The sequence below is a fragment of the Paroedura picta genome, chromosome 6 (genome assembly GCF_049243985.1).
Source record: "Paroedura picta isolate Pp20150507F chromosome 6, Ppicta_v3.0, whole genome shotgun sequence".
NCBI lineage: Eukaryota > Metazoa > Chordata > Lepidosauria > Squamata > Gekkonidae > Paroedura > Paroedura picta.
Window position 1 is genome coordinate 892,332 of NC_135374.1, and position 23,733 is coordinate 916,064.

The 23,733-nt window shown below is 50.0% G+C and overlaps 2 protein-coding genes across 2 annotated transcripts; both read left to right on the forward strand.

Annotated features, from left to right (window-relative positions):
• The first annotated feature begins 12,912 nt into the window (after nt 1-12,912).
• LOC143840539 (olfactory receptor 52K1-like) lies at nt 12,913-13,875 on the forward strand. Its single transcript, XM_077344151.1, has one exon. It carries the CDS (start codon nt 12,913-12,915, stop codon nt 13,873-13,875), a length of 963 nt encoding a protein of 320 aa, XP_077200266.1.
• A 6,413-nt stretch (nt 13,876-20,288) lies between these two features.
• On the forward strand, nt 20,289-22,467 carry LOC143840583 (olfactory receptor 52K1-like). Its single transcript, XM_077344199.1, has one exon. The coding sequence runs from the start codon at nt 20,996-20,998 to the stop codon at nt 22,088-22,090; it is 1,095 nt and encodes a 364-aa protein (XP_077200314.1). The 5' UTR covers nt 20,289-20,995; the 3' UTR covers nt 22,091-22,467.
• Nucleotides 22,468-23,733: the final 1,266 nt, after the last annotated feature.

A 23,733-nucleotide genomic window follows, 5' to 3' on the forward strand; every position in this document is an offset into this window, starting at 1 on the left:
TAAACCCACAGCAGCTGTCTCTTTGTGGATGGGAGACCCAGGTTCGAATCCCCAGTCTGCCATGCAAGCCTGCTGGTTGACCTTGGGTTGTTCTCAGCTGGGCCTACTCTACAGGGCTGTTGTGAGGAGAAAGATTTTTGCCCGGTGGCTGGAAATGCACCATGCCTGGGCCCCCAGCTGCTTCTGCTGGGGTCACTGTGGGTGGGCACATAGTTGTGAGTGTCCTGCATAGTGCAGGGGGTTGGACTAGATGAACCAGGAGGTCCCTTCCAAATCTAGGATTCTATGATTCTATGATTCTACCTTTGACCATGTTTGAGACCTGTCACGATGGTCATTTGGTACATGGGGAGATGGGTGTGGGGCGCGTCTCTTCATACATTAAGACAGTTCTCGTTTCCTGTAATTTCTCTTCTTGTGGTTTTAATTTCTCTAAGCTGATTTTGAACTTCATTTCTTGCAGCCTTGTTTTCCATGTGGCTGTTTCTGAGGGACTTGCCCGTTCACCCAAGGGAGGGCAGGCGGCGCAGGAGGCCTCAGCAGGCATGGAGGGTGTCCGGAGCCCATAGAGGGCACCCCCCCCAGACGGCAAGCTTTGTTTACTTGCAAGGCTTAATGGCCAGGGCCTCGTTAGTGCCGGCCGGCCGGAGCCTCTGGGGAGAGGAGGACAGAGCCGAGTCCCACGTCCCTCGGCAGAAGCCCAAATTAACCAGCTGCTCCTCTCCTGGACTCCTAATTTGACCCGCTGGGCTTAGCGGCCAAAGGCAACTCTTTGTCACCGGCCAGCAGTGGCCTGTGGGAGGCTGCCATTCCTGGCTGGAAAAAATCACACAGGAAGAATCTGGCAGGCCCTGGAAGGGGGGGGGGTTGAGAAGAAGAGTGGCACATTGTAGGAGGAGGCTGGCCACACCTGCTGGGGAGGGGGACACGTCAAGAGTGGGGGCTCTGTGCATGCTGGAAAGTGCACTTTCCTCTTGCAATGTGCTGTTACAATAGTTTGCAAGTGGGTTTTGCTATTTCCCACAGTGAAATCCTGCTGCAAGGTGGAATTGTGTTATTCAGCATGTGGGGAGGAAGGCCAGTGAGCCCTGAGCTGGTTAGCCCTGGCAAACCCAGACCCACCAAATCCCAGAAACTAAGCAGGGCCAACCCCGGCTGGTATGTGGGTGGGAGGCCCCCGAGGGATGCAGAGGCAGGCCCTGGCAAAACCACCTCTGAGCGCCCCTTGCCTGGCTGCAACACAGGCCTCGGGTCTCCTCTGCACACAGCCCACGGGATAAATGCATAAATGAATGAATGAATGAATGCCCATGGATCCGTTACACGTACAGCAACACTTTCCCCGGCCGTGACGTGAGCAGGACGGATCCGTGGTGTGCAGTTCCGTGGTCCCAAATGCCTTTGCTTGGGATTCCTTGACATTCAGGTCAGCTGAGTTTCCTGCTGAGTCAGCATCGTTTTGGCAGGGCTGTTCTGCCCTTGCGCCTGCCTGTCGTGTCATGCGGACCGCCCCCCAGAGCCCAGCTCCTGCGATCCAGCAGGCCTCTGCACAACCTGCCTATCCTTGCATGCGCCAGTCTGGGAGGAAGGGCTAACGTGTGCTCAGCCGACCCAGACCAGTGTGGGGTTCAAATCCCATGTTCAGCTGAACACGCAATTGGCACCACCTGACCATTAATGCAAATCAAGGGCACACCGGTTATACCTGCCTTGATTGTGATTTGCGAATCTGGCTGCCAGCTCTGGGTTCGGAAATACCTGGAGGCTTGGGGGTGGAGCCTGAGAGGGTGGGGTGTCAGGAGGGGAGGGGCTTCAATGGGAGACCATGCCAGAGTGGCCTCCTGCCAAAGCAGCCTTCTTCCCCAGGGGAGGTCAGTTGTCTTCCCAGGAGAGCTCCAGCCACCACCTGGAGGTTGGCAACTCTACTTGTCAACCAAGTTACTTGGTCCTGCGAATGTAGGAAATTTGGAGCCGATGACCTGGCTGTGGCTGCCCAAGGGGAGAAGCCACACAGAGCCCCCCATCAGGGTTGAAGGGAGGGGCAGGATCCATGGGGCTGAATGGCAGGACCCTTATCTCCTCCTGGGCCAAAGAGCAGAAAGGAGAACCGGTGAGAGGGCAGGCCTCTAACCAACAAGGGCCTGTGTAACAGAGGATCCGGACCCCTGCCAAAGACGGAGGGGCACTTCCATTCTGGTGGGTGGCCGTCTTGGTCCGAAGAAGCAGAACAAAGTTTGAGTTGTAGAACCCTAGAATTGGAAGGGCAGAACCCCCCCCCCCGCCCACAGAGACCCCAATTCCATGGCCGGATGAGTCCAGGCGGACAAGGCTTTGGTCAAGGGCGAAGCTTTTGTGTCTTCTGAGAACTTCCATGGTCCCCTTTCTGGACTCTCCTGCAGAAAAAGGCTCTCCCCACCCTTGGCGGGATCTGCGGCCCCTCCCACATCCCTTCGCTTTGCCTGCTTCAAAAATGTCCACACGGACTTTACGGGAGCCCTTCCTGAGCCTGCCCTGGAGGCAGCAGAGGAGGGACCTGGTCGCCTGGAGTCATGCCAGAAGGGGCACCATAAAGACCAACCACGTGGCTTCCAGGGATACGCTTTTGTGGGCAGGCACCCCTCTGCATACCCCGGGGTCTCCACAAAGACCCACAAGGTGAGAAACCTGGCCCAGCACTGAAGGAGGAGGCATCAAGGAGCTTAGCTTTCCAGGAGGAGGAGGAGGAGGAGGAGGAGGAGGAGGAGGAGGAGGAAATATTGTTGCTCTCAAGGATGCAGCATGGACATTTTTACCATCCCAACTTGGGGTGGGTGGGAACACATGGGGCAAGCACAGGGGAAAATGGGGACCCATTGTCAGGGTCCTCCTAGGTGAAGCCACCCATTGCAAGGCCCTGGCCTAAGAGTGCTTCTTAGGGGGTCTGTTTTGGGTAAGGTGACCAGATTTTAACATTGGTAAAGTGGGACACCATTGACCAGGGGGAGGTTCTTGATTAAAAATTTGATATGGAGCAACAAAAAGTTTCATAGAATGCATAGAACACAAAAATAGTATTGTAATATATATATATATATATTAATTTCAACATAAGTACAATTTGCCAGGTGCACCCAGATGTCCCTCCAAAGGTGGGACAATCTGGTCATCTTAGTTTTGGGGCATTTCTTGGAAAGACACGTTTTTAGCAAGATTTGGGTGGGTCGTCACCCCGGTGAAGCAGAGAATTTGGAGGTCCGGGGACACCCTTAAGACCAACAGAGTGATCTTCAAGGGATGAGCTTTCGGGTCCTGCATGGCCCTTGAAGGAGACTTTGCTGGCCTTAAAGGTCCTCCCCCCCCCCCCCCTTTAGGTTTCGTGGCGTTTTCAAGCGCCGCAGTTTCGCCTTCGGAGCCCGAGACGTGGATCCACAGCGCCACCTGGTGGAACATTCGACACACAACCGTCATTTCTTAAATCTGCCGAAACCTGGCTAAGAACGGAGAGATGCAATGACCCAGCAGGGGCAATGAGCACACTCAGGAAGCCTAATTCAGGCGTACAGTCGGAAGGACACGAAACAAACATGACAGTCAAGTTCTAAGAGGAGGCAGGTCCTGATCTTCCAAGATGGCAGGTCTGTGCTGCTCATCCTTAGTTGTGAGTTTCCTGCATTGTGCTGGGGTTAGGCTAGATGACCCTGGAGGACCCTTCCAGCTCTATGATTCTATCCCTCTGGAGACCCCACTGGCAGAGTTGCCAACTCCAGCCTGGGAAATTCCTGGAGATTTAGGGGCCGAGCTTGTGGAGGGTAAAATGTTGGAAGAGCTTTCACCTGGAGCTTATGGGATACTTTTTAGAATATCCAGCTCAGTCTGGGCTAGTGCCCTGCTTTGCCCCACTGCCTCTCTGAAAACTGCAGCCCTGATGGGAAGCGACTCCCTGCTTCTGCCAAACCCCTCCCTGCTTGCTGCTCTTCAGACATCTATTAGCTGCCCGGCTCTCTTTCAGGGCTCAAAGAGGCTGACAAAATAAATAATATCAAACAGAAACAATCTGCCCTTGCGCCTGCCTGCCCTTGCGCCTGCCCACATTAATAGTCATACTTTAGAAGCTGCATTTAGCACTCCTGTGCCCCCTTCCTGCCTGAACAGAGACCTCCAAGGCATCATCTCACCATTAATATAATTATGGCTGCCAAAAATAAAAAGTGACTTCCGGAAGGACAGGGACAGGCAAGGGTGTAAACGGGCCCTTCCTCACCCTCTTGCTCTTTGTGGGGGCCAAGGGGGGACTGCACTCGGTGCTCATTCCGCAGGGTAACCGCAATGGGGCACACCCCAAATGGAGCAATTGGCTGCGACCCATGCATAAAGAGGGTATGAGAATGGAAGAGAAGCCATGTTGGATCAAAAATATTTTTTTCACAGTCAGAGTAGTTCAGCAGTGGAATGGGCTGCCTGAGGTGGGGAGCTCCCCCTCACTGGCTGGACAGATCCTTCTCCTGGATGCCTGAGGCTGATCCTGCACTGAGCAGGGGGTGGGACTAGATGGCCTGCATGGCCCCTTCCCACTCTAGGATTCTAGGAGTCTAGTTCAGCAGTGGAAGGGGCTGCCTAAGGAGGTGGGGAGCTCCCCCTCACTTGGTGGTCTTCAAGCAGCGGCTGGACGGATCCTTCTCCTGGATGCCTGAGGCTGATCCTGCACTGAGCAGGGGGTGGGACTAGATGGCCTGCATGGCCCCTTCCCACTCTAGGATTCTAGGAGTCTAGTTCAGCAGTGGAAGGGGCTGCCTAAGGAGGTGGGGAGCTCCCCCTCACTGGCCGTCTTCAAGCAGTGGCTGGACAGACCCTTCTCCTGGATGCTGGAGGCTGATCCTGCACTGAGCAGGGGGTGGGACTAGATGGCCTGCATGGTCCCTTCCCCCTCTAGGATTCTGCAATTGCCAGTCCTTAACTATGGGATATGCGTGAGGTCTCTAAAAATAAAGGTGGTTATTTATTGAGTATGAAATCTTCCTTTCTTTATCATGCCTGTATTATTTTGGGATTGTAGCTCTGTCTCCAAAGTTGGGTGTATTTGTAATTAACCATTTAAATAAAAGAAAGGCTTTTACATTTCAGAAATATTATAAAAAAAACATTTTTCAGTGTTGATTTTATGCTTTACTTGTTCAGAACCATGAAATAGGGCTGTGGGGTGGGGGTGGGTGCGTTTCACCCTTATCCTTCATCCCAAATGCTGAAGCCCTGAGGCAAAAGGCCCCACCTTAAACGGGGACACCCCTGTGGAAGAATGAACCCCGTTGTTGTAGGCAAACTCAGCTAGAGGGAGGAGGGCGACCCAATCCGTCTGCTGGTGATTAATAAAGCATCGCAGGCACTGCTCCAGGATCTGGTTTACCCCTTCAGTCTGTCCATTTGTCTCTGGGTGATAAGCAGAGGTAAGGTCTTGCTCCACCCCCAAAAGTCTCAAGAGCTCCTGCCAGAACTTGGAAACGAACTGAGAGCCCCTATCTGTCATGACCCTCCCCGGGATCCCGTGCAGGCGGTACACGTGTTCAATGAACAAGGAGGCCAATGAACAAGGAGGCCAATCTACTGTCAAGGGCAGACAGAACTCACAACAAGGCTTCTATAGAAAGAAAGCTTTAATTAGATCTGAACACCAAAACATCTGAAGTCCTGTTTGATATCGGGGAAGCAAGCAGTTATCAATACAATTCTCCCACCTAAACCGGACCCGTTCCCAGGGGAGGGTGTCGTCCCCCACCCAGGTGCCATCCCAGGCTTCCTGCCCAAGTGTCTCTGTTGGTGCAGCCTTGGTCAGCCCGGCGCCTCAAACTGTAGATAAGATGTTTACAGGAACAAGAGCCCCTTCCCCCCCTCATCTATGGGTCATGGACAATGGGGGTACTCCCGATGGAAGTCCCATACCAACTATGAACTCATGTTTAAGCTAGAGGAGAAAGAGGCCTGACTGTTGCATAGCCATCCTGTGCAAACTTCCAAGAGAGGAGACTGTGCCAAGCTGTCCTTGGGGAAAGCAAGGAAGAAAGAAAAGTTTCTTTTCTCTCTGGTCCGGCAGCAACGGAAGGCCCTTCGGGGCAGAGCCTGTGGGCAGGACTGCCCTGGAGAGGGGCAATGGCCACAGTCGCACCTGCTGCCTAATTGAGCCAGCTGCGTCCAGGCCGGAGTGAGCCATTCCTCAGGGCCTCCTTACTGGCCTGCTTATTAGCACTAATGGCACACCTGGGCCGGGAGCCCGGAGGGAAAGGCCAGAGGGAGCAAGTTTCAAGACTTCTAACTTTCTCAAGTTAGGCTGAGGTCAGGCGGGCGGAAGTAAACTCCGCACTCTTTTTGCAGGTCCGGAAAAGAAGATTTGACAGGTGTCAAAAGGTCAACAGCCGGGGAATGAGGAATCCTTGAAACGAAGGAGAAAATGCTTAAATCCCCCCTCCATATTGGACTCCTAGTGGGTTACGGAACGCTCTGTGGGATCCGAGGCCCCCCACAACTCAGTCCACCAAAACAGGTTAAAGAAATATGAATGTGCAGCCTGACATAAGTGCAATGCCTAGGAAAATGGAAAATATGAAAATCCTTTGTTTGGTGTAGAGAGCCAGTTTGCTGTAGTGGTTAGGATTACGGACTTCTAATCTGGCGAGTTGGGTTTGATTCCCCACTCCTCCTCCACATGCAGCCGGCTGGGTGACCTTGGGCTCGCCACGGCACTGATAAAACTGTTTTAATCGAGCAGGAATATCAGGGCTCTCTCAGCCTCTCCTCCCTGACAGGGTGCCTGTTGTGGGGAGAGGAAAGGGAAGGCAACTGGAAGCCGCTTTGAGACTCCTTCGGGTAGAGGAAAGCAGCATCTAAGAACCAACTCTTCTTCTTCTTCTTCTTCACCCTGAATATGAAAAACACAACAGCCTCAATGACAGCCTCACTATCACTTGTAAAAATCACCAAAATGGTAGGGACCTCACAGAAGCAGAAGAGATTTTAAAAAGGTGGCAAAATTATACAGAAGAACTATACAAGAGCAAACTTAAAGGTAAAGGTAAAGGTAACCCCTGTGCAAGCACCGAGTCATGTCTGACCCTTGGGGTGACACCCTCTAGCGTTTTCATGGCAGACTCAATACGGGATGGTTTGCCAGTGCCTTCCCCAGTCATTACCGTTTACCCCCCAGCAAGCTGGGTACTCATTTTACCGACCTCGGAAGGATGGAAGGCTGAGTCAACCTTGAGCCGGCTGCTGGGATTGAACTCCCAGCCTTATGGGCAAAGCTTTCAGACGGCTGCCTTACCACTCTGCGTCACAAGAGGCTCATAAGAGCAAACTTAACATCCCTAATAACCACAATGGGGTAGTTACTGACCTGGAGCCAGACATCCTGGAATGTGAAGTCAAATGGGCCTTAGGAAGTCTGAGCAACAATAAAGCTAGTGGTGGTGACAGCATTCCAGTTGAACTATTCAAAATCTTAAAAGACGATGCAAAATCTTAAAAGACGATTCTATGAATTGAAGAACATCTGCTTCATTGAATATGCTAAAGCCTTTGATTGTGTGGTGCACAACAAATTGTGGCAAGTTCTTAAAGAGATAGGAATACCAGAGCATCTTATTTGTCTCTTGAGAAACTTAAATTCAGGTCAAGAAGCAACAGTGAGAACTGAACATGGCATCACTGATTGGTTCAAAATTGAGAGTTCGGCAAGGCTGTATACTGTCGCCTTGCCTATTTAACTTGTATGCGGAGCACATCATGAGAAAGGCGGGGTTAGAGGAGTCACAAATTGGGATCAAGATTGCAGGGAGAATTATCAACAACAGACTTTTGAACTCTGGTGCTGAAGACTCTTGTGAGTCCCTTGGACTGCAAGGCGAACAAACCGGTCAGTCCTAGAGGAGATCAGCCCTGACTGCTCCTTAGAAGGCCAGATCCTGAAGATGAAACTCAAATACTTTGGCCACCTCATGAGAAGGAAGGACTCCCTGGAGAAGAGCCTAATGTTGGGCGCGATTGAGGGCAAAAGAAGAAGGGGACGACAGAGAATGAGGTGGCCGGATGGAGTCACTGAAGCAGTCGGTGCAAACTTAAATGGACTCCGGGGAATGGTAGAGGACATGAAGGCCTGGAGGATCATTGTGCATGGGGTCGTGATGGTTGGACACAACTTCGCACCTAACAACAACAAGTGCAGCTAAATGCCTCAACAACCTCTCTGTCCATGTCAACTTGCCACCCATACACTATCCCTTGGCTACTGCCATCTCTTGGCCACTGCCATCTCCTGTCGCCCTATGTGCCCCGCAGGGCTCTACGCTCTGCGGGAAAAAACCTACTGATCGTTCCCAGCCCCAGAGAAGCACATCTAGCCTCAACCAGGGCCAGGGCTTTCTCTGTCCTGGCCCCCACCTGGTGGAATGAGCTCCTGGGTGAGCTGCAGGCCCTGCAGGAGCTGTCAGCATTCCACAGGGCCTGTAAAACGGAGCTCTTCTGCCAGGTCTATGGTTGAGGACATTGCCCCCCTGGGCGGTTTGAAGTAGTCATCCTCACCCTCCATCCCCCAATGCCCTTGTTCAGGTAGGGGAGACTAGTATTTTCCGCCTTGTTGGGTATTTTTATAGTCTTTTAATGGGGGTTTTAATGGGGGGTTTTAAGACTATTGTTACCCGCCACGAGCCTGTAGGGAGTGGCGGGAAATAAATAAATATAATAATAATAATAATAATAATAATAATAATAATAATAATAATAATAATAATAATAATAATAATAATAATAATAATAATAATAATAATAATAATAGATGTGCCTAAACACTTTGACCTGTGGGAAAAAACAGATGTAAAATAGGCACTAAGCCTTTCTGCTTTCTCTGCATCTTCCGTTAGAGTTTGTCCATCCACACCCAACAGTGAGCCTATTGCCTCCTTTACTTTACTTTTGCTCCTCACATAACTGAAAAATCTTTTCTTGTTACAATGGGCTTCCCTGGCCAATCTTAGCTCACTCTCAGCTTTGGCCTTTCTGATGATTGATCTACAGTGCCTAGTAACCTGTAGGTACTCTTCTTTAGAGCTCTGTCCTTCCCTCCATTTCCTGAACATTTTCCTTTTCTTTCTTAGTTCCTCTTGAAGTTCTCTGTTCATCCAAATAGGCTTCTTAGATCTCCTGCAGTGTTTTCATCCTTCTGGGATAGTCATTGATTGAGCATGCAATAGCTCTTGTTTGAGTAGCGCCCACCCTTCACATGCTCCCTTCCCTTCCAGCATTCTCGTCCATGGTATGACACTCATCATGTCTCTGAGTTTATTAAAGTTTGCCCTACGAAAATCCAACATCCGCGTCTGGCTACAAACTTCCTTGGCTCCCCATCTCAAAAAGAATTCTATGAGGACATGGTCACTTCCCCCTAGGGTCCCCACCTCCTTCACCTCATCCACCAACTCTTGCCTGTTGGTCAGTATTGAGTCCAGTATGGCTGAATCTCAGTTCTGCACCTCCCTTTTAGCTTTAGTTTGTTGAATGAAAGGGAACAGAAAGGAATACAGTGGGGGGGGGAGAGCCAATGTTGAAACTGATTAGACCTTTTTTGGAAACTGACAAGCATCTATGAAGCCCCGTTTTCCTTACGGCCCCCATTGGGGGATTCTCCACCGTGTTATGGGCCACTGTGAAAAATGGAAAAGCGTCACATGACCTTAGCGTATGGGGGGACATGTTGAGCGCGCAAACTGCATGTGAAGCCCACTGACACCGGTGCTGCAAGCTTTGCTCATTGGCAACATGTATGTCTGCGCATGCACCAGTGCAATTTGCATGGAGGGGGAGTCCTCTGGTAGACGGTCTAGAGCAGGGGTAGTCAAACTGCGGCCCTCCAGATGTCCATGGACTACAATTCCCAGGAGCCCCTGCCAGCGAATGCTGGCAGGGGCTCCTGGGAATTGCAATTCATGGACATCTGGAGGGCTGCAGTTTGACTACCCCTGGTCTAGAGAGCTTTTTTTGTCTTGTGCCCCTAAACTGATAAAAAGGGGGAAGGGGTACGTCAGTCTAGTCCCAGTTCCCATAGATCTATTCTCACGGCCCCACCTACCTCACCAGGGTGGGGGGGCTGTGGGGGGGGGAGAGGAAGGGGAAAGAGTTTTGTAAGCCGCTTTGGGGCTCCTTTGGGCTGAGAAAAGCAGAGCGTAACAACCAGCATAACAACCAGCTCCTCTTTTCTTCTTCGTCTTCTGCTGCTGCTTCAGAACAACGTGATGCCCCACCTGGGCCTGTCCTGAAAAGAAACAGAACTTGTTGCACAGAGAGAGCCCCTCCAGAGTCTCTGCTGCTTACAATTCCCCCGTGTTCTCTCAGCTGCTCCTCCACAGACAATTCTCTCCGTGCCTATTTAAACACGGGGACCAGGGCAGAACAAGACTTTTCTGCATTCCTGCATCTCCCGGCTCCTTCTGGTTCCTCGGAATCTGGTGAGCCAAATGCAGTTTCCTTCCAGGACTGCTGGAGACTGGAAGGGGGAGGGGGCAATGGGGAAACCGGAGACTACTTGGAGCACAGGCCGTGCAATCCTATGCAGCAGTCCCCCAGCCAAATCCCATTGGAGACAAGCTGTCCATCCTTTAGGTCACACTGACGGTTGTTTCAGGAGAATGAGCTGGAGATGAATCATAGAATCACAGAATCATAGAGTTGGAATTGGAGCTCCCCACCTCCTTAGGCAGCCCATTCCACGGCTGAACTAGACTCCTAGAATCCTAGAGTGGGAAGAGGCCATGCAGGCCATCTAGTCCACCCCCTGCTCAGTGCAGGGTCTCAACCTCCTTTTCTCCAGGCTGAACATTCCCAAGTCATAGAATCATAGAATCATAGAGTTGGAAGGGGCCATGGAGGCCATCTAGTCCCACCCCCTGCTCAGTGCAGGATCAGCCTCAAGCATCTAGGAGAAGGATCTGTCCAGCCGCTGCTTGAAGACCGCCAGTGAGGGGGAGCTCCCCACCTCCTTAGGCAGCCCATCCCACTGCTGAACTAGACTCAAAGAATGCTAGAGTGGGAAGGGGCCATGCAGGCCATCCAGCCCCACCCCCTGCTCAGTGCAGGATCAGCCCAAAGCATCCTAAAGCATCCAAGAAAAGTGTGTCTCCAACCTTTGCTTGAGGACTGTCAGTGAGGGGGAGCTCACCACCTCCTTAGGCAGCCTATTCCACTGCTGAACTACTCTGCCGGTGAATTTTTTTTCCTGATATCTAGCCTATATCGCTGTACTTGTAATTTAAACCCATTACTGCGTGTCCTCTCCTCTGCAGCCAGCTGAAACAGCATCCTGCCCTCCTCCAAGTGACAACCTTTCAAATACTTAAAGAGGGCTATCATGTCCCCTCTCAACCTCCTTTTCTCCAGGCTGAACATTCCCAAGTCATAGAATCATAGAATCATAGAGTTGGAAGGGGCCATACAGGCAATCTAGTCCAACCCCCTGCTCAACGCAGGATCAGCCCTAAGCATCCTAAAGCATCCAAGAAAAGTGTGTATCCAACCTTTGCTTGAAGACTGCCAGTGAGGGGGAGCTCCCCGCCTCCTTAGGCAGCCCATTCCACTGCTGAACTGGACTCCTAGAATCCTAGAGTGCGAATCACTGGCTTTGACAATTTTATTTCTGATATGTCTTTCTGAACTACAAACTTTTGCTATATAACATTTGCTATATAAGCAAAAGTTAATCCTGTTACATTAGTAAACTGTGTCACAGCATCCAAGGATAACCCGGGAAACTACAGACCAGTGAGTCTGACCTCTGTTGTGGGGAAGATAATGGAGCAGATATTAAAGGGAGCGATCTGCAAACATCTGGAGGACAATTTGGTGATCCAAAGAAGTCAGCATGGATTTGTCTCCAACAGGTCCTGCCAGACCAACCTGGTTTCCTTTTTTGACCAAGTGACAGGTTTGCTGGATCGGGGAAATTCGGTTGATGTCGTTTACTTGGATTTTAGTAAAGCTTTTGACAAGGTTCCCCATGATGTTCTGATGGATAAGTTGAAGGACTGCAATCTGGATTTTCAGATAGTTAAGTGGATATGGAATTGTTTAGAGAACCGCACTCAAAGAGTTGTTGTCAATGGTGTTTCATCAGACTGGAGGGAGGTGAGTAGCGGGGTACCTCAGGGCTCGGTGCTCGGCTCGGTACTTTTTAACATATTTATTAATGATCTAGATGAGGGGGTGGAGGGACTACTCATCAAGTTTGCAGATGACACCAAATTGGGAGGACTGTCAAATACTCCAGAAGATCGAGACAGAGTTCAGCAAGATCTGAACACAGTGGAAAACTGGGCAAATGAGAACAAGATGCAATTTAATAAGTATTTGCAAGATTGTCACTTGGAGGAGGGCAGGATGCTGTTTCTGTTGGCTGCAGAGGAAAGGACACGCAGTAATGGGTTTAAACTTCAAGTACAACGATATAGGCTTGATATCAGGGGGAAAAATCACAGTCAGAGTAGTTCAGCAGTGGAATAGGCTGCCTAAGGAGGTGGTGAGCTCCCCCTCACTGGAAGTCTTCAAGCAAAGGTTAGATACACACTTTTCTTGGATGCTTTAGGATACTTTGGGCTGATCCTGCATAGAGCAGGGGGTTGGACTAGATGGCCTGTATGGCCCCTTCCAACTCTATAATTCTATGATTCTATTATTCCATTATGTGGCTGTGTGTGGGTGCTGTGACACAGTTTACTAATGTAACAGGATTAACTTTTGCTTATATATTCCCCCTGTCATGCTGGTCAGTTTTTAGCCTGACGAAGAGTGCTGGCACTTGAAAGCTCCCACCTTGAATAAATCTTTGTTGGTCTTAAAGGTGCTTCTGGACTCTGGTATCATTGAATCACATTCAGGTTAGAAACCATCATCAGACACCAGGGAATGGCTGTTAAAAGCCAGAATGGAACGGCCAACTCCTCCTACACTGAATTTCTCCTGCTTCCATTTCCGGGCATCCATGAATCCAGATACCTGCTCGCCATCCTTTTCTTCTCCTTATTTGTCTTCATTGTCCTGGCCAACTCCGTCCTGATCTACACTGTTTGGGTAGAAGCGAACCTCCACTCCCCAATGTACCTGCTCATCGCTCTCCTCTTTGCAGTCAACATCTGCGGGGCTTCAGCCATCCTTCCCAGAATGCTGCTGAGTTTCGTGTTCCCCGCCAGCCGCATCTCCTTGGCCGGCTGCCTTGTGCAAATGTTCTTCCTCTATTTTACGACTGGCCTGGATTGCAACATTCTTCTCATGATGGCGCTGGACAGGTACGTCGCCATTTGCCACCCTCTGCGCTACGCAGACCTCATGACCAACAGACTCCTGATGTTCCTAACTTTTGCTTCCTGGACTTGGAGCCTCTTCATTGTTGGCCCCGTGGTGATCTTGGCCTCACAGGTGCAGTTCTGCCGTTCCAACGTCATCAGCCATTTTGCCTGTGAACACATGGCTCTCATGAGGTTGTCGTGCAGTGACATCTCCGTCAACAAGATAGTGGGGATCGCATTGAGATGCATTTACAATATCACCAACCTTAGCTTTCTTCTAGCTTCCTATAGCAAAATTATCCACACAGCCTTGAAGATGTCCTCCGGCAACATCCGGCTCAAAGCCTTCCACACCTGTGGCACCCACCTCATCGTCATCTTCATTTGCTACTCCTCCCGCCTCTCTTCCTCCATCTTCTTCCGTGTGGCCAAGTCTTCCTCAGAAGACATCCACAACCTGATCAGTGCTGTCTACCTGCTCTTCCCCTGGGCTGTCAACCCCATTGTCTATGGTGCAAGAACCAAGGATATCTGGGATAATCTCTTGAAACTCTTCCATAGGAAATGGCCTCCCCTTAGGTAAGATCTGTGATTAAAAAGTGTTGATTCTACTTATACATGGTGAGATCTGTTAATATTTTTTACCAAGCAAAATGCCTGGAAGCCATCCCATAGACCTAGCTGCAAAGACCCAGCGAGGAAGAGAACTCTGCACTTGCCAAGAATTGTCTGCTTTGTTACTTGAAATTGACTTATTTCTCCTGAATAGATGATGGGAGAGATTAGCAATTTTAGGAGACTTGCTAAGTGAGAGAAGTAAAAAGTGAGATCTCCGCCTATGCATATGGGAAGCTTATCCTAGCCAGATAACTCACAGAAGCAAACTTTTAAAATAAAAGTTTATTGAAAAACAAAATAAAGTCCCTAAAATACTTTAATGTTATTTAAATTAAATACAAGAAGAAAGTAAAGGGTTGAGGTGGTCTGAAAGAGGAAGAATATTTTGGGACAGAAAAAGATTAATAACTACCTTCTGACCTGCAGATGTCTGAAAGAGGAGCTGCAAGAACTAACTGGCATGCAAACTGGGTGCATGTTTAGATCCAGGAATGCCACACACAAGATCAGATTAAGTGTATTAGTTTAAATAGCCCAATTCATGTCCTAAGGCCAAATTTGGATGGTTAGCCCCTAAAACAATGTCTTTGAACTAATTGCCTATGTGAAATAAAGAAATGAAAATTTGCTATTGGATCTAGTAAGTCTGTGACAAAAGTTTCATGATGAAGTTCTTGGGAAACCTCTGGATTAATGTAATTCACAGTGGGGTTTTCTTCAAGCAAATTGTGCTAATAAATATTTTCATTGAAGAAAGAAACTGACAAGTTATTTGCCATCATACAAAAGTGAGCTTGATGATCTGATATTCAAGGATGGGTAAATGGCTGAAGTTGGTAAAGTAATTTAGGAAGGAATTAGGGAGAGAATGAATATAGGTATGGGGAAGATGCTGATAACACAGACATTAACAAATTGTCAGAGACCATCATACCATCGTTAACTCATTCCAGGGTTAAAGGAAAGTCCAATAACAATTGACCTTGTACAATTAATCAGGTTACTCTGCATTATTCAAAATCCTCCAGTAGGAATATGGCATCAGAACAAACTAAATCAATCAATCCTGTACCAATGGCATAAATACAAAGTGTAATTAAAAGATTTGTTGTCTGAGTATGTTTTGACTGAGCCAATGCAACTAGCAGGTAACTTCAACAAAGACTGGTCTCTCTACAGTGATATCCAACATATACAGCATTAATTGGCCAGTGGCTACTGGCTAATTTTCTGTTATCCAAGGCTTCTAAGATGACTGGAGCATTGATAAATTGTGATTCCCACCCTCAAAGTTTGTGGAGTGTCTCCAAACGTATTTTGAAGGCTGCAACATCATTCCATTTGTCGCCAGGGTCATCCCATTGATTGGCAGGGTTGATTTGGCTGATCTTATAAGGATCCCCTTTAGGCCCAAAACACAGACTCTTTACACAAGCAAAGGTTACACTTATTAAGCCATCAAGCACACATTCAAAGCACTGATGAAACTGGGGTTCGAGTTGCAGGTCATTGCATATATATGGTCCCCCCCCCCCAAATAGGCATCCCATACAACTGGAGACCTTCGCATAGTCAAAACATTCTGATAAGAGTCCAGTCTCCAGGATACAGGGGAAGGGAAACACAGGAGATGGTGTGAGGTGGAGGGGAGGGATGTGAAGGGAGGCAGGGAGGTTACTGAAAACATGCATCAGAGGCAGGCTGCTCCAATTAACACAAGGCCAAATTCTAAGCACCTACCTACCTTTGATATATATTTCATAGCAGGACCTGGGGCTTTCGGACAGATCTGGCTAGCTGGGCAGGTGTCCCCTTCTTCCCTCACTGCTCCATGAGCATCCCTCCCGAAGCTGCACACGCGTGGAAGAGGACGGCCATCACAGATAGAAGCGTGCTGTTCTTTGGTCCAGAGTACACTATGGCAGCTCTTCCCTGCTAGAACCTCCTAAGAAGCTCAAGGTCCAAAAGTGTTTTGAAGGCAATGCAAGTTCATTTGATTTGCTGTGGCTGGGGCACAGGCTGTGGGCACTTTGGGGAAAGGGCTATTTGCGGAGCGGGTTATGTTTTGAAAGTTTTGAAATGTAAGCCAAATTGAGCCACAAAGAAAAGTCAGAATATAATAAATAAACCAGAATTCATTTCATCTAGATTTGCAATGACCAATTACATCAAACTATGAGTAACTCTGGGCGTTCCAGCCTGCATTTCCATGCATTCTTTTTTATTTCTAACTAGTAAATAAGCCCACTGCAGTCTTAATGCAGCAGGCGCTAGCGAGTCTTCGGAGTCGGCAGGGGCTGCAGGGCCGGCGCGGCCGTGGCTGGGGGCTCAAGCGAGTCTCGGGAGTCGGCGGTGAGGATGTGGGCTTGGCTTGTTGCGGCGCGGCGCAGGGTGGCTCGTCGAGGGCCCCCGGCCGTGTTGGCGGCTACCTGGGGCCGTGCAGAGTCTCGCCATGTGGCGGCGAGGAGGCGAGGGCCGCGGCGGCACAGTGAGGGCAGCGTCCTGACCTGGTGGAGGTGAGTGAAGTTATGGTGGCCGGTGGGTGGGCAGCTGCGGGCGAGGAGGAAGGGGGGCTTCGCGCCTCCCGATTAGTCAGGCCAGTGGCAAGGGACCAATTGGGAGCCATGCTGCATGCAGCTCGCAATTGGTCCCTTGCCGCAAGACTGACAATCGCAGGGCCCAATCGACAGGCGCTTCGCCCCTGCCGATTGGGCCCCCCAATTGTCATTCCAGAGGAAGGGGCCTATGGGCACCCTTCCTCATCATGGACAGGGCCCACCTTTGGTGCCCTTAACGAAATATACTATCCGCTCCGCTTGCTGTGGTTAAAGATGATCAGTTATGCACGGCCCTGAGTTCAAACAGAAATGCCCTCATGCTCACCCGCCTCTCAAATACCCCCACAGAGGACTGTTTATTATTTACATGTATTGACCTCTGTTCTCAGTCTAGCCAGCTCGTAGCAGTTTATAAAAGTAAACATAACATACAATAAAATCCCACATTCCCACAAAATGCCCACCAACCCACAGTCCCATCCCCCAACAGACTTGATGGGATGCCTCAGGCCCCAGCAGATCTTGCTTGCCTTGGCCTCACCTGGTGGAAGAGCTCCATCCTGCAGGCCCTGCAGAACAGTGAGAGCTCCAACAGAGCCGCAGCTCCCCCGGGAGCTCATTCCACCGGTAGGGGCCAGGACTGAAAAGACCCTTGCCCTAGGGGAGGCCAAGCTCCCTTCCCAGGGGCCAGGGATCACCAACCTATTCAGATTCGCAGAGCAAACAGTGCTGCGAGGGACATAAAGAGTTAGAGGGTCCCCTCGGATAAAATGGGCCAGACAACAAATAGCCTTAAAGGTCAATCACAAAACCTTGAACTTAATCTGGAATGCAACTGGCAACCAATGCAGCTGCTGCAGCTCCGGCTGGATATGAGCTCTCCAAGGTGTTCTTGTAAGAACCCTCGCTGTTGCATTTTGTACCAGCTGTAATTTCTGGGTCAAGGACAAGCACAGGCCTGCGTAGAGCGATTCACAGAAATCTAGTCTGAAGGTGACCGTTGCATGGATCACCGTGGCCAGGTATTCAGGGGACAGGTAGGGCACTAGTAGCCGTGCTTCATGAAGGTGGGAAAAGTCCAGCAGGGATACCTTTGTGACCTGCACCTCCACAGACAAGGAAGCATTGAAAGTCACCCCCAAATTCCTGACCAGGGGCAAGATCTCCAACTGTACCTCATCCAGGCAGGTAAGACACTCTTCTTGATCTGGCCCTTTCCTACCTCCATCCTGGAAGGGCTGCATTTCAGGCCACTCTGCTTAAGCCAGGCCATCACTGCCCCCAAATATCTGGCCAATGTAGCCAGGGGAGAGTCAGAGCGGCCTCCCATTAGGAGAGAGAGCTGGGTGTCATCAGCGTATTGATGACCACCCAGTCCAAAACTCCGGTCCAGCTGGTCCAGAGAGCACATGGAGATGTTAAACAATGCAGGAGAGAGCACTGCTCTTGTGGCACCCCGCATGGACAGCTGACTCTCCCCCCTTGCCTCCCTCTGCCTATAGTCCTGGAGGAAAGAGATCGGCTATTGACAGAAATCTGAGGACATTTACAGACAACCTGCAGTTACAAATTATTCTTTCCATCATATCTACCTGTAGTTTGGGTCATGTTCTCCCCCAAAATAGGCAGATTCACAAAATGTGAGATGACAGGGTGAAGATTCCGTTACTTGATGTCCTCGGCCTCCCACCCCACCCCCACCCCCACCCACCCAAAAACAGAACCCTGATAGATCTAGAGGTGCCTCAAAGTGAGCAATTCCCTTGAATAAAGACAGCACCTTTTGCACAGGAGGAGTTGCTCCAAGAGTACACGGAGCCCATGTGGGGCAAGGGTTGCTTGTAAGGCCCGAGGGGGTCTTCTCTGAGCTCGTCCTCCATAGAGGATTATCCCTGTGATTATTTAAAGGTGGGGGTTGCAGCAGAAGAAGGTTTGAATTGCTGCCTCTCCTGGCTCTTCCTGGTTCCTCTGAATCTTGGTAAGTCGAACGAATTTCCCCCCAGGACTACCGACGACCCAAAGAGGGGCAAATGAGGCAACCAGAGGCTACTTGGAGCACCTGGCCGAGCCATCCTATGGAGCCCTTCTCCAGCCAAAGGTGCTCCGTGCCGATCTGTGGGGTAGCCTCGTTTGGTTTGTTGTGCACAGTTCTGGTCACTGAATCTCAAAAAGGAAAAGGGCAGAGGAGGCAGCCAAGATGATGAGGGATTCACTGCGCCTTCCCTGCAAGGAGAGGCTGAAGAGACAGGACGTTTCTGTTTGGAAGAGACGACTAAGGGGGGACATGACAGAGGTTTAGAAAACCGGGCATGAGGTGGAGAGAGCTGACAAAGAGAACTTTTTCTTCCTCTCCCAAAACACCAAAATACCAGAACGTGAGGGAATCCAATTAAGCCGATGGGCAGTAGAATCATAGAGTTGGAAGGGGCCATAGAGGCCATACACGCTGCTGCTTCCCCCCCAACCCCCCCCCCTTCTGGCCTTCAGTGGCCGAGCGGCCCCAGCACATGCTGATGCGGGTGTCGGTGGGGATCCATAAGCAAGACATCGATTGCCGCCATAGAGACCTACAACCTGCTGTCTGAGAAGTTCACTCACGCCTCGCCCACGCTCTTCAACGCCGGCACCAACCGCCCACAGCTGTCCAGGTAGGGTGAGCCGGCCCCTTCAGGCACGGGGAGAAGGGCCAGCTGGCTTGGTGGCTTCCAGAAAGGGCCTTTGGGGAGGGGGCCAAAGGCTAGCCTGGCTGACCAGCTCTGGGGCAGTTCCCTGCGGCTTGTAGTGGACAAAGCCAGACTGGTGTTGTGGTTCAGAGCAATGGCTTCTAATCTGGCGAGTTGGGTTTGATTCCCCACGTCTCCTCCTCCACGTGGAGCCAGATGGGTGACCTTGGGCCAGTTGCAGTCATAGAATCATAGAGTTGGAAGGGGCCATACAGGCCATCTAGTCCAACCCCCTGCTCAACGCAGGATCAGCCTAAACATCCTAAAGCATCCAAGAAAAGTGTGTATCCAGCCTTTGCTTGAAGACTGCCAGTGAGGGGGAGCTCACCACCTCCTTAGGCAGCCTATTCCACTGCTGAATTAGAATAATAGAATAATAGAGTTGGAAGGAGCCACAAAGGCCATCTAGTCCCACCCCCTGCTCAACGCAGGATCAGCCCAAAGCATCCTAAAGCATCCAAGAAAAGTGTGTATCCAGCCTTTGCTTGAAGACAGCCAGTGAGGGGGAGCTCACCACCTCCTTAGGCAGCCTATTCCACTGCTGAATTAGAATAATAGAATAATAGAGTTGGAAGGAGCCACAAAGGCCATCTAGTCCCACCCCCTGCTCAACGCAGGATCAGCCCAAAGCATCCTAAAGCATCCAAGAAAGTGTGTATCCAGCCTTTGCTTGAAGACTGCCAGTGAGGGGGAGCTCACCACCTCCTTAGGCAGCCTATTCCACTGCTGAACTACTCTGACTGTGAAAAATTTTTTCCTGATATCTAGCCTATATTGTTGTACTTGAAGTTGTACTTGAACACACAGTGCTACCTAGAAGCGTATCCCCCATCTAGTAGGCATGCTTTTCATTTTTCTGACCCAGATGCAGAACCTTACACTTATCTTTATTAAATTGCATCTTGTTCTCATTTGCCATTTTTCCATTGTGTTCAGATCTCGTTGAACTCTGTCTCTATCTTCCGGAGTATTTGCCAGTCCTCCCAATTTGGTGTCATCTGCAAACTTGATGAGTAGTCCCTCCACCCCTTCATCTAGATCATTAATAAATATGTTAAAAAGTACCGGGCCGAGCACCGAGCCCTGAGGTACCCCGCTACTCACCTCTCTCCAGTCTGATGAAACACCATTGACAACAACTCTTTGAGTGCGGTTCTCTAACCAATTCCCTATCCACCTATCTGAAAATCCAGATTGCAGTCCTTCAACTTATCCATCAGAACATCATGGGTAACCTTGTCAAAAGCTTTACTAAAAAAGTATATGACATCAGTAGATTCGGGATGGGCAAAAATATTAGAATCATGGATGATATGTTTATCAGCGGCTACTAGCCATGGTGACTGAAGAGAACCTCCACATGCAGAGGCTCTACACCCCTGAATCCCAGAGCCAAGAGAAAACATTGTAAGACCATAAAGAAAAGCCCTGCTAGATCCATAGGGAACACAGAAGCAAAGAAGTAACTGAGCCTCTATGCCATCTTCCCTTAGCAATCCCTTTATACCTTGTCCTCCAAAGGCCCCTTTGCTGTTCTGGCTGGTTACCTACTCTGTACAGATATTTTAAAAATGTTTATTGTCTTGATGTTTTCAGCAACCTGCTCTTCAAACTATTACATGCCTAATTACTGACTTGCATTTCTTCTGCTGTTGGCCTTCCAGAGGAACTGGTTATTGAGAAACTAACATACTTGATAGTGAAAAGGAGGTGCAGAGATGAGGTCCTACGTACATCCCTAGTGGACAGAGAGAGAGCAAGACTAGTCGAGGCATTCTGAGAAGAAGCAGGATATCGGCCTGGAATGACTCTTAGCAAGGGAGAACGTGATGATCTCACGAACCTCTCTCCTTCTTGCCGTCCCCTACAGAGTCATCTTCTCTTCTCCTTTGTATCCCAGACATTTCTTATTCCAACACACCAAGGAATGGATGGTGGGCGTCAGAATGGAACGGCCAACTCCTCCTACGCTGAATTTCTCCTGCTTCCATTTCCGGGCATCCATGAATCCAGATACCTGCTCGCCATCCTTTTCTTCTCCTTATTTGTTTTCATTGTCCTGGCCAACTCCGTCCTGATCTACACTGTTTGGGTAGAAGCAAACCTCCACTCCCCGATGTATCTGCTCATCGCTCTCCTCTTTGCAGTCAACATCTGCGGGGCTTCAGCCATCCTTCCCAGAATGCTGCTGAGTTTCGTGTTCCCCGCCAGCCGCATCTCCTTGGCGGGCTGCCTTGTGCAAATGTTCTTCCTCTATTTTACGACTGTCCTGGATTGCAACATTCTTCTCATGATGGCGCTGGACAGGTACGTCGCCATTTGCCACCCTCTGCGCTACGCAGACCTCATGACCAACAGACTCCTGATGTTCCTAACTTTTGCTTCCTTGGGTCGGAGCCTCTCCATCGTTGGCCCCGTGGTGATCTTGGCCTCACGGGTGCAGTTCTGCCGTTCCAACGTCATCAGCCATTTTGCCTGTGAGCACATGGCTCTCATGAGGTTGTCGTGCAGTGACATCTCCGTCAACAAGAAGGTAGGAATGGCAATGAGATGCATTGACATGATCGTGGACCTCAGCTTCCTTCTCGCTTCCTACAGTAAAATTATCCACACAGCCTTGAAGATCTCTTCTGGCAATGTCCGGCACAAAGCCTTCCACACCTGCGGCACCCACCTGATGGTCATCTTCGTCGGCTACTCCTCCCGCCTCTCCTCCTCTGTTGTCTTCCGCGTGGCCAAGTCCGCCTCAGAAGACATCCACAACCTGATCAGTGCCGTCTACCTGCTCTTCCCCTGGGCTGTCAACCCCATTATCTATGGTGCGAGAACCAAGGAAATCAGGGACAACCTCTTGAAATTCCTCCAGAGAAAATGGCCTCCCCTCAGGCAGCGTCTGTGAACAAAATGTGTTGATTCTACTTGTGTGTGGTAGAAGGTGTTATATTTTGCCAGTCAAGATGGCAGGAAGCCATCCCATAGACCTGGCTGTGAAGACCTTGCAGGGAAGAGAATTCTGCACATGCCAAGAGTTATCTGCTCACTTTTCGTTCTTCTGCTGTGCTGCTGCTAGATCTAGCCGTACAACTGGTTCAGCAAGGGAATCTTAATCGAAGCCACTTTTTGGCATCAACAAACCAAAAACAAGCAATTAGCATCAATACCTGAACAAAGGCAAAGCAACGGTCCTCAGAGAAAGAAAACTATTCCACTGTTCCTTTTCCTGTTTTTCGTTTATTCCATTCCCTGCCAGAACAGATTCCGGATACAGCAGTCGTTTTCACGTGCACTTCATCAGTGGCAGAGAGCACTTCCTCTCAAGATTCTGCACTCAAACCCTTCCCTTTCCACTTGCTCACTTGGGTTGATGGGAATTCTTATTGTGTGCAAGTGGAAAGGGAAGGGTTTAAGTGCAAAATCTTGAGAGGAAGGGATCTCTGCCACTGATGAAGTGCACGTGAAAACGACTGCTGTATCCAGAAGTCGTTCTGGCAGAGAAGGAAATAGAAAAAGAAAGAAAAAGGAATAATTTTCTTTCCCTGAGGATTGTTACTTTGCCTTTGTTCAGGTTTTCGTGTGAATTGCTTAGACTTTTTTGAATGCCATCTACGAACTTCTTAAATGGGATCTACCTTGAGGATCCCTTCCCATGCGTAGGACGCACGTTGATCTCCACAAGCCCACAACTCTTGTGACCACAAGGAGTCTTTCCAAACGGCCAGTGGGAGTCTCTCAGGACACGGGCCATGGCCAAATGGCGGCAGCGCAGGCAGGCTCAGGGTCTACAGCAGGGTTGTCAACCACAGAGCCCAGGGGCTGGAAACGCCCGCCCATGGCGTTTTTCCAGCTCGCAGGCAACTGGCACAAGGGTGGGAAGGCGGGGGGCAACTTGGGAGGGGGGCGGGTGAGTGGGTGCATGCCACGAGATGTGTGTGGTTAAGCAGTCAAGAGAGGGAAAGGCAACTGCTGGGGGGCAAGACTATGAGGCTGAAGAGGGGGGGAGAATGGCACTGAAGGCAAAAGAAAAAGGGTGTGTGGCTTCCCCCCTCTTAATGAGGACTGGCAAAGTCAATACCGACAGAACTGCTCTGCAAGAACCGACTAGACCAAGGTCAGCAGCCGGCTGCGCATGAAAGATGAGAGTCCCCAGCACCACACTGGCAGGGATCCAGGAGCAAGGGGGGGGGAGATGCTCTTCATTTTTGGAACTTGGTGCGCTTGTCCCAGACTACCGGTCTGATCCAGGGCTCCAAACCTTGCTCAACGGACTGTAGAGCTGCTGCTTCCCCTTCTGAGCCTCAGACCATACATGCCTGCCCAGAGACCTTCCCCACACAGCATCAATCAGAGAAACGTTTGAGTTTCAGAGATTAATACAATAATAGAGTTGGAAGGGACCTCAGGGGTCATCTAGTCCAACCCCCTGCATCACTGGCAGTCTTCAAGGAAAAGTTGGATACACACTTTTCTTGGATGCTTTAGGATGCTTAGGGCTGATCCTGCGTTGAGCAGGAGGTTGGACTAGATGGCCTGTATAGCCCCTTC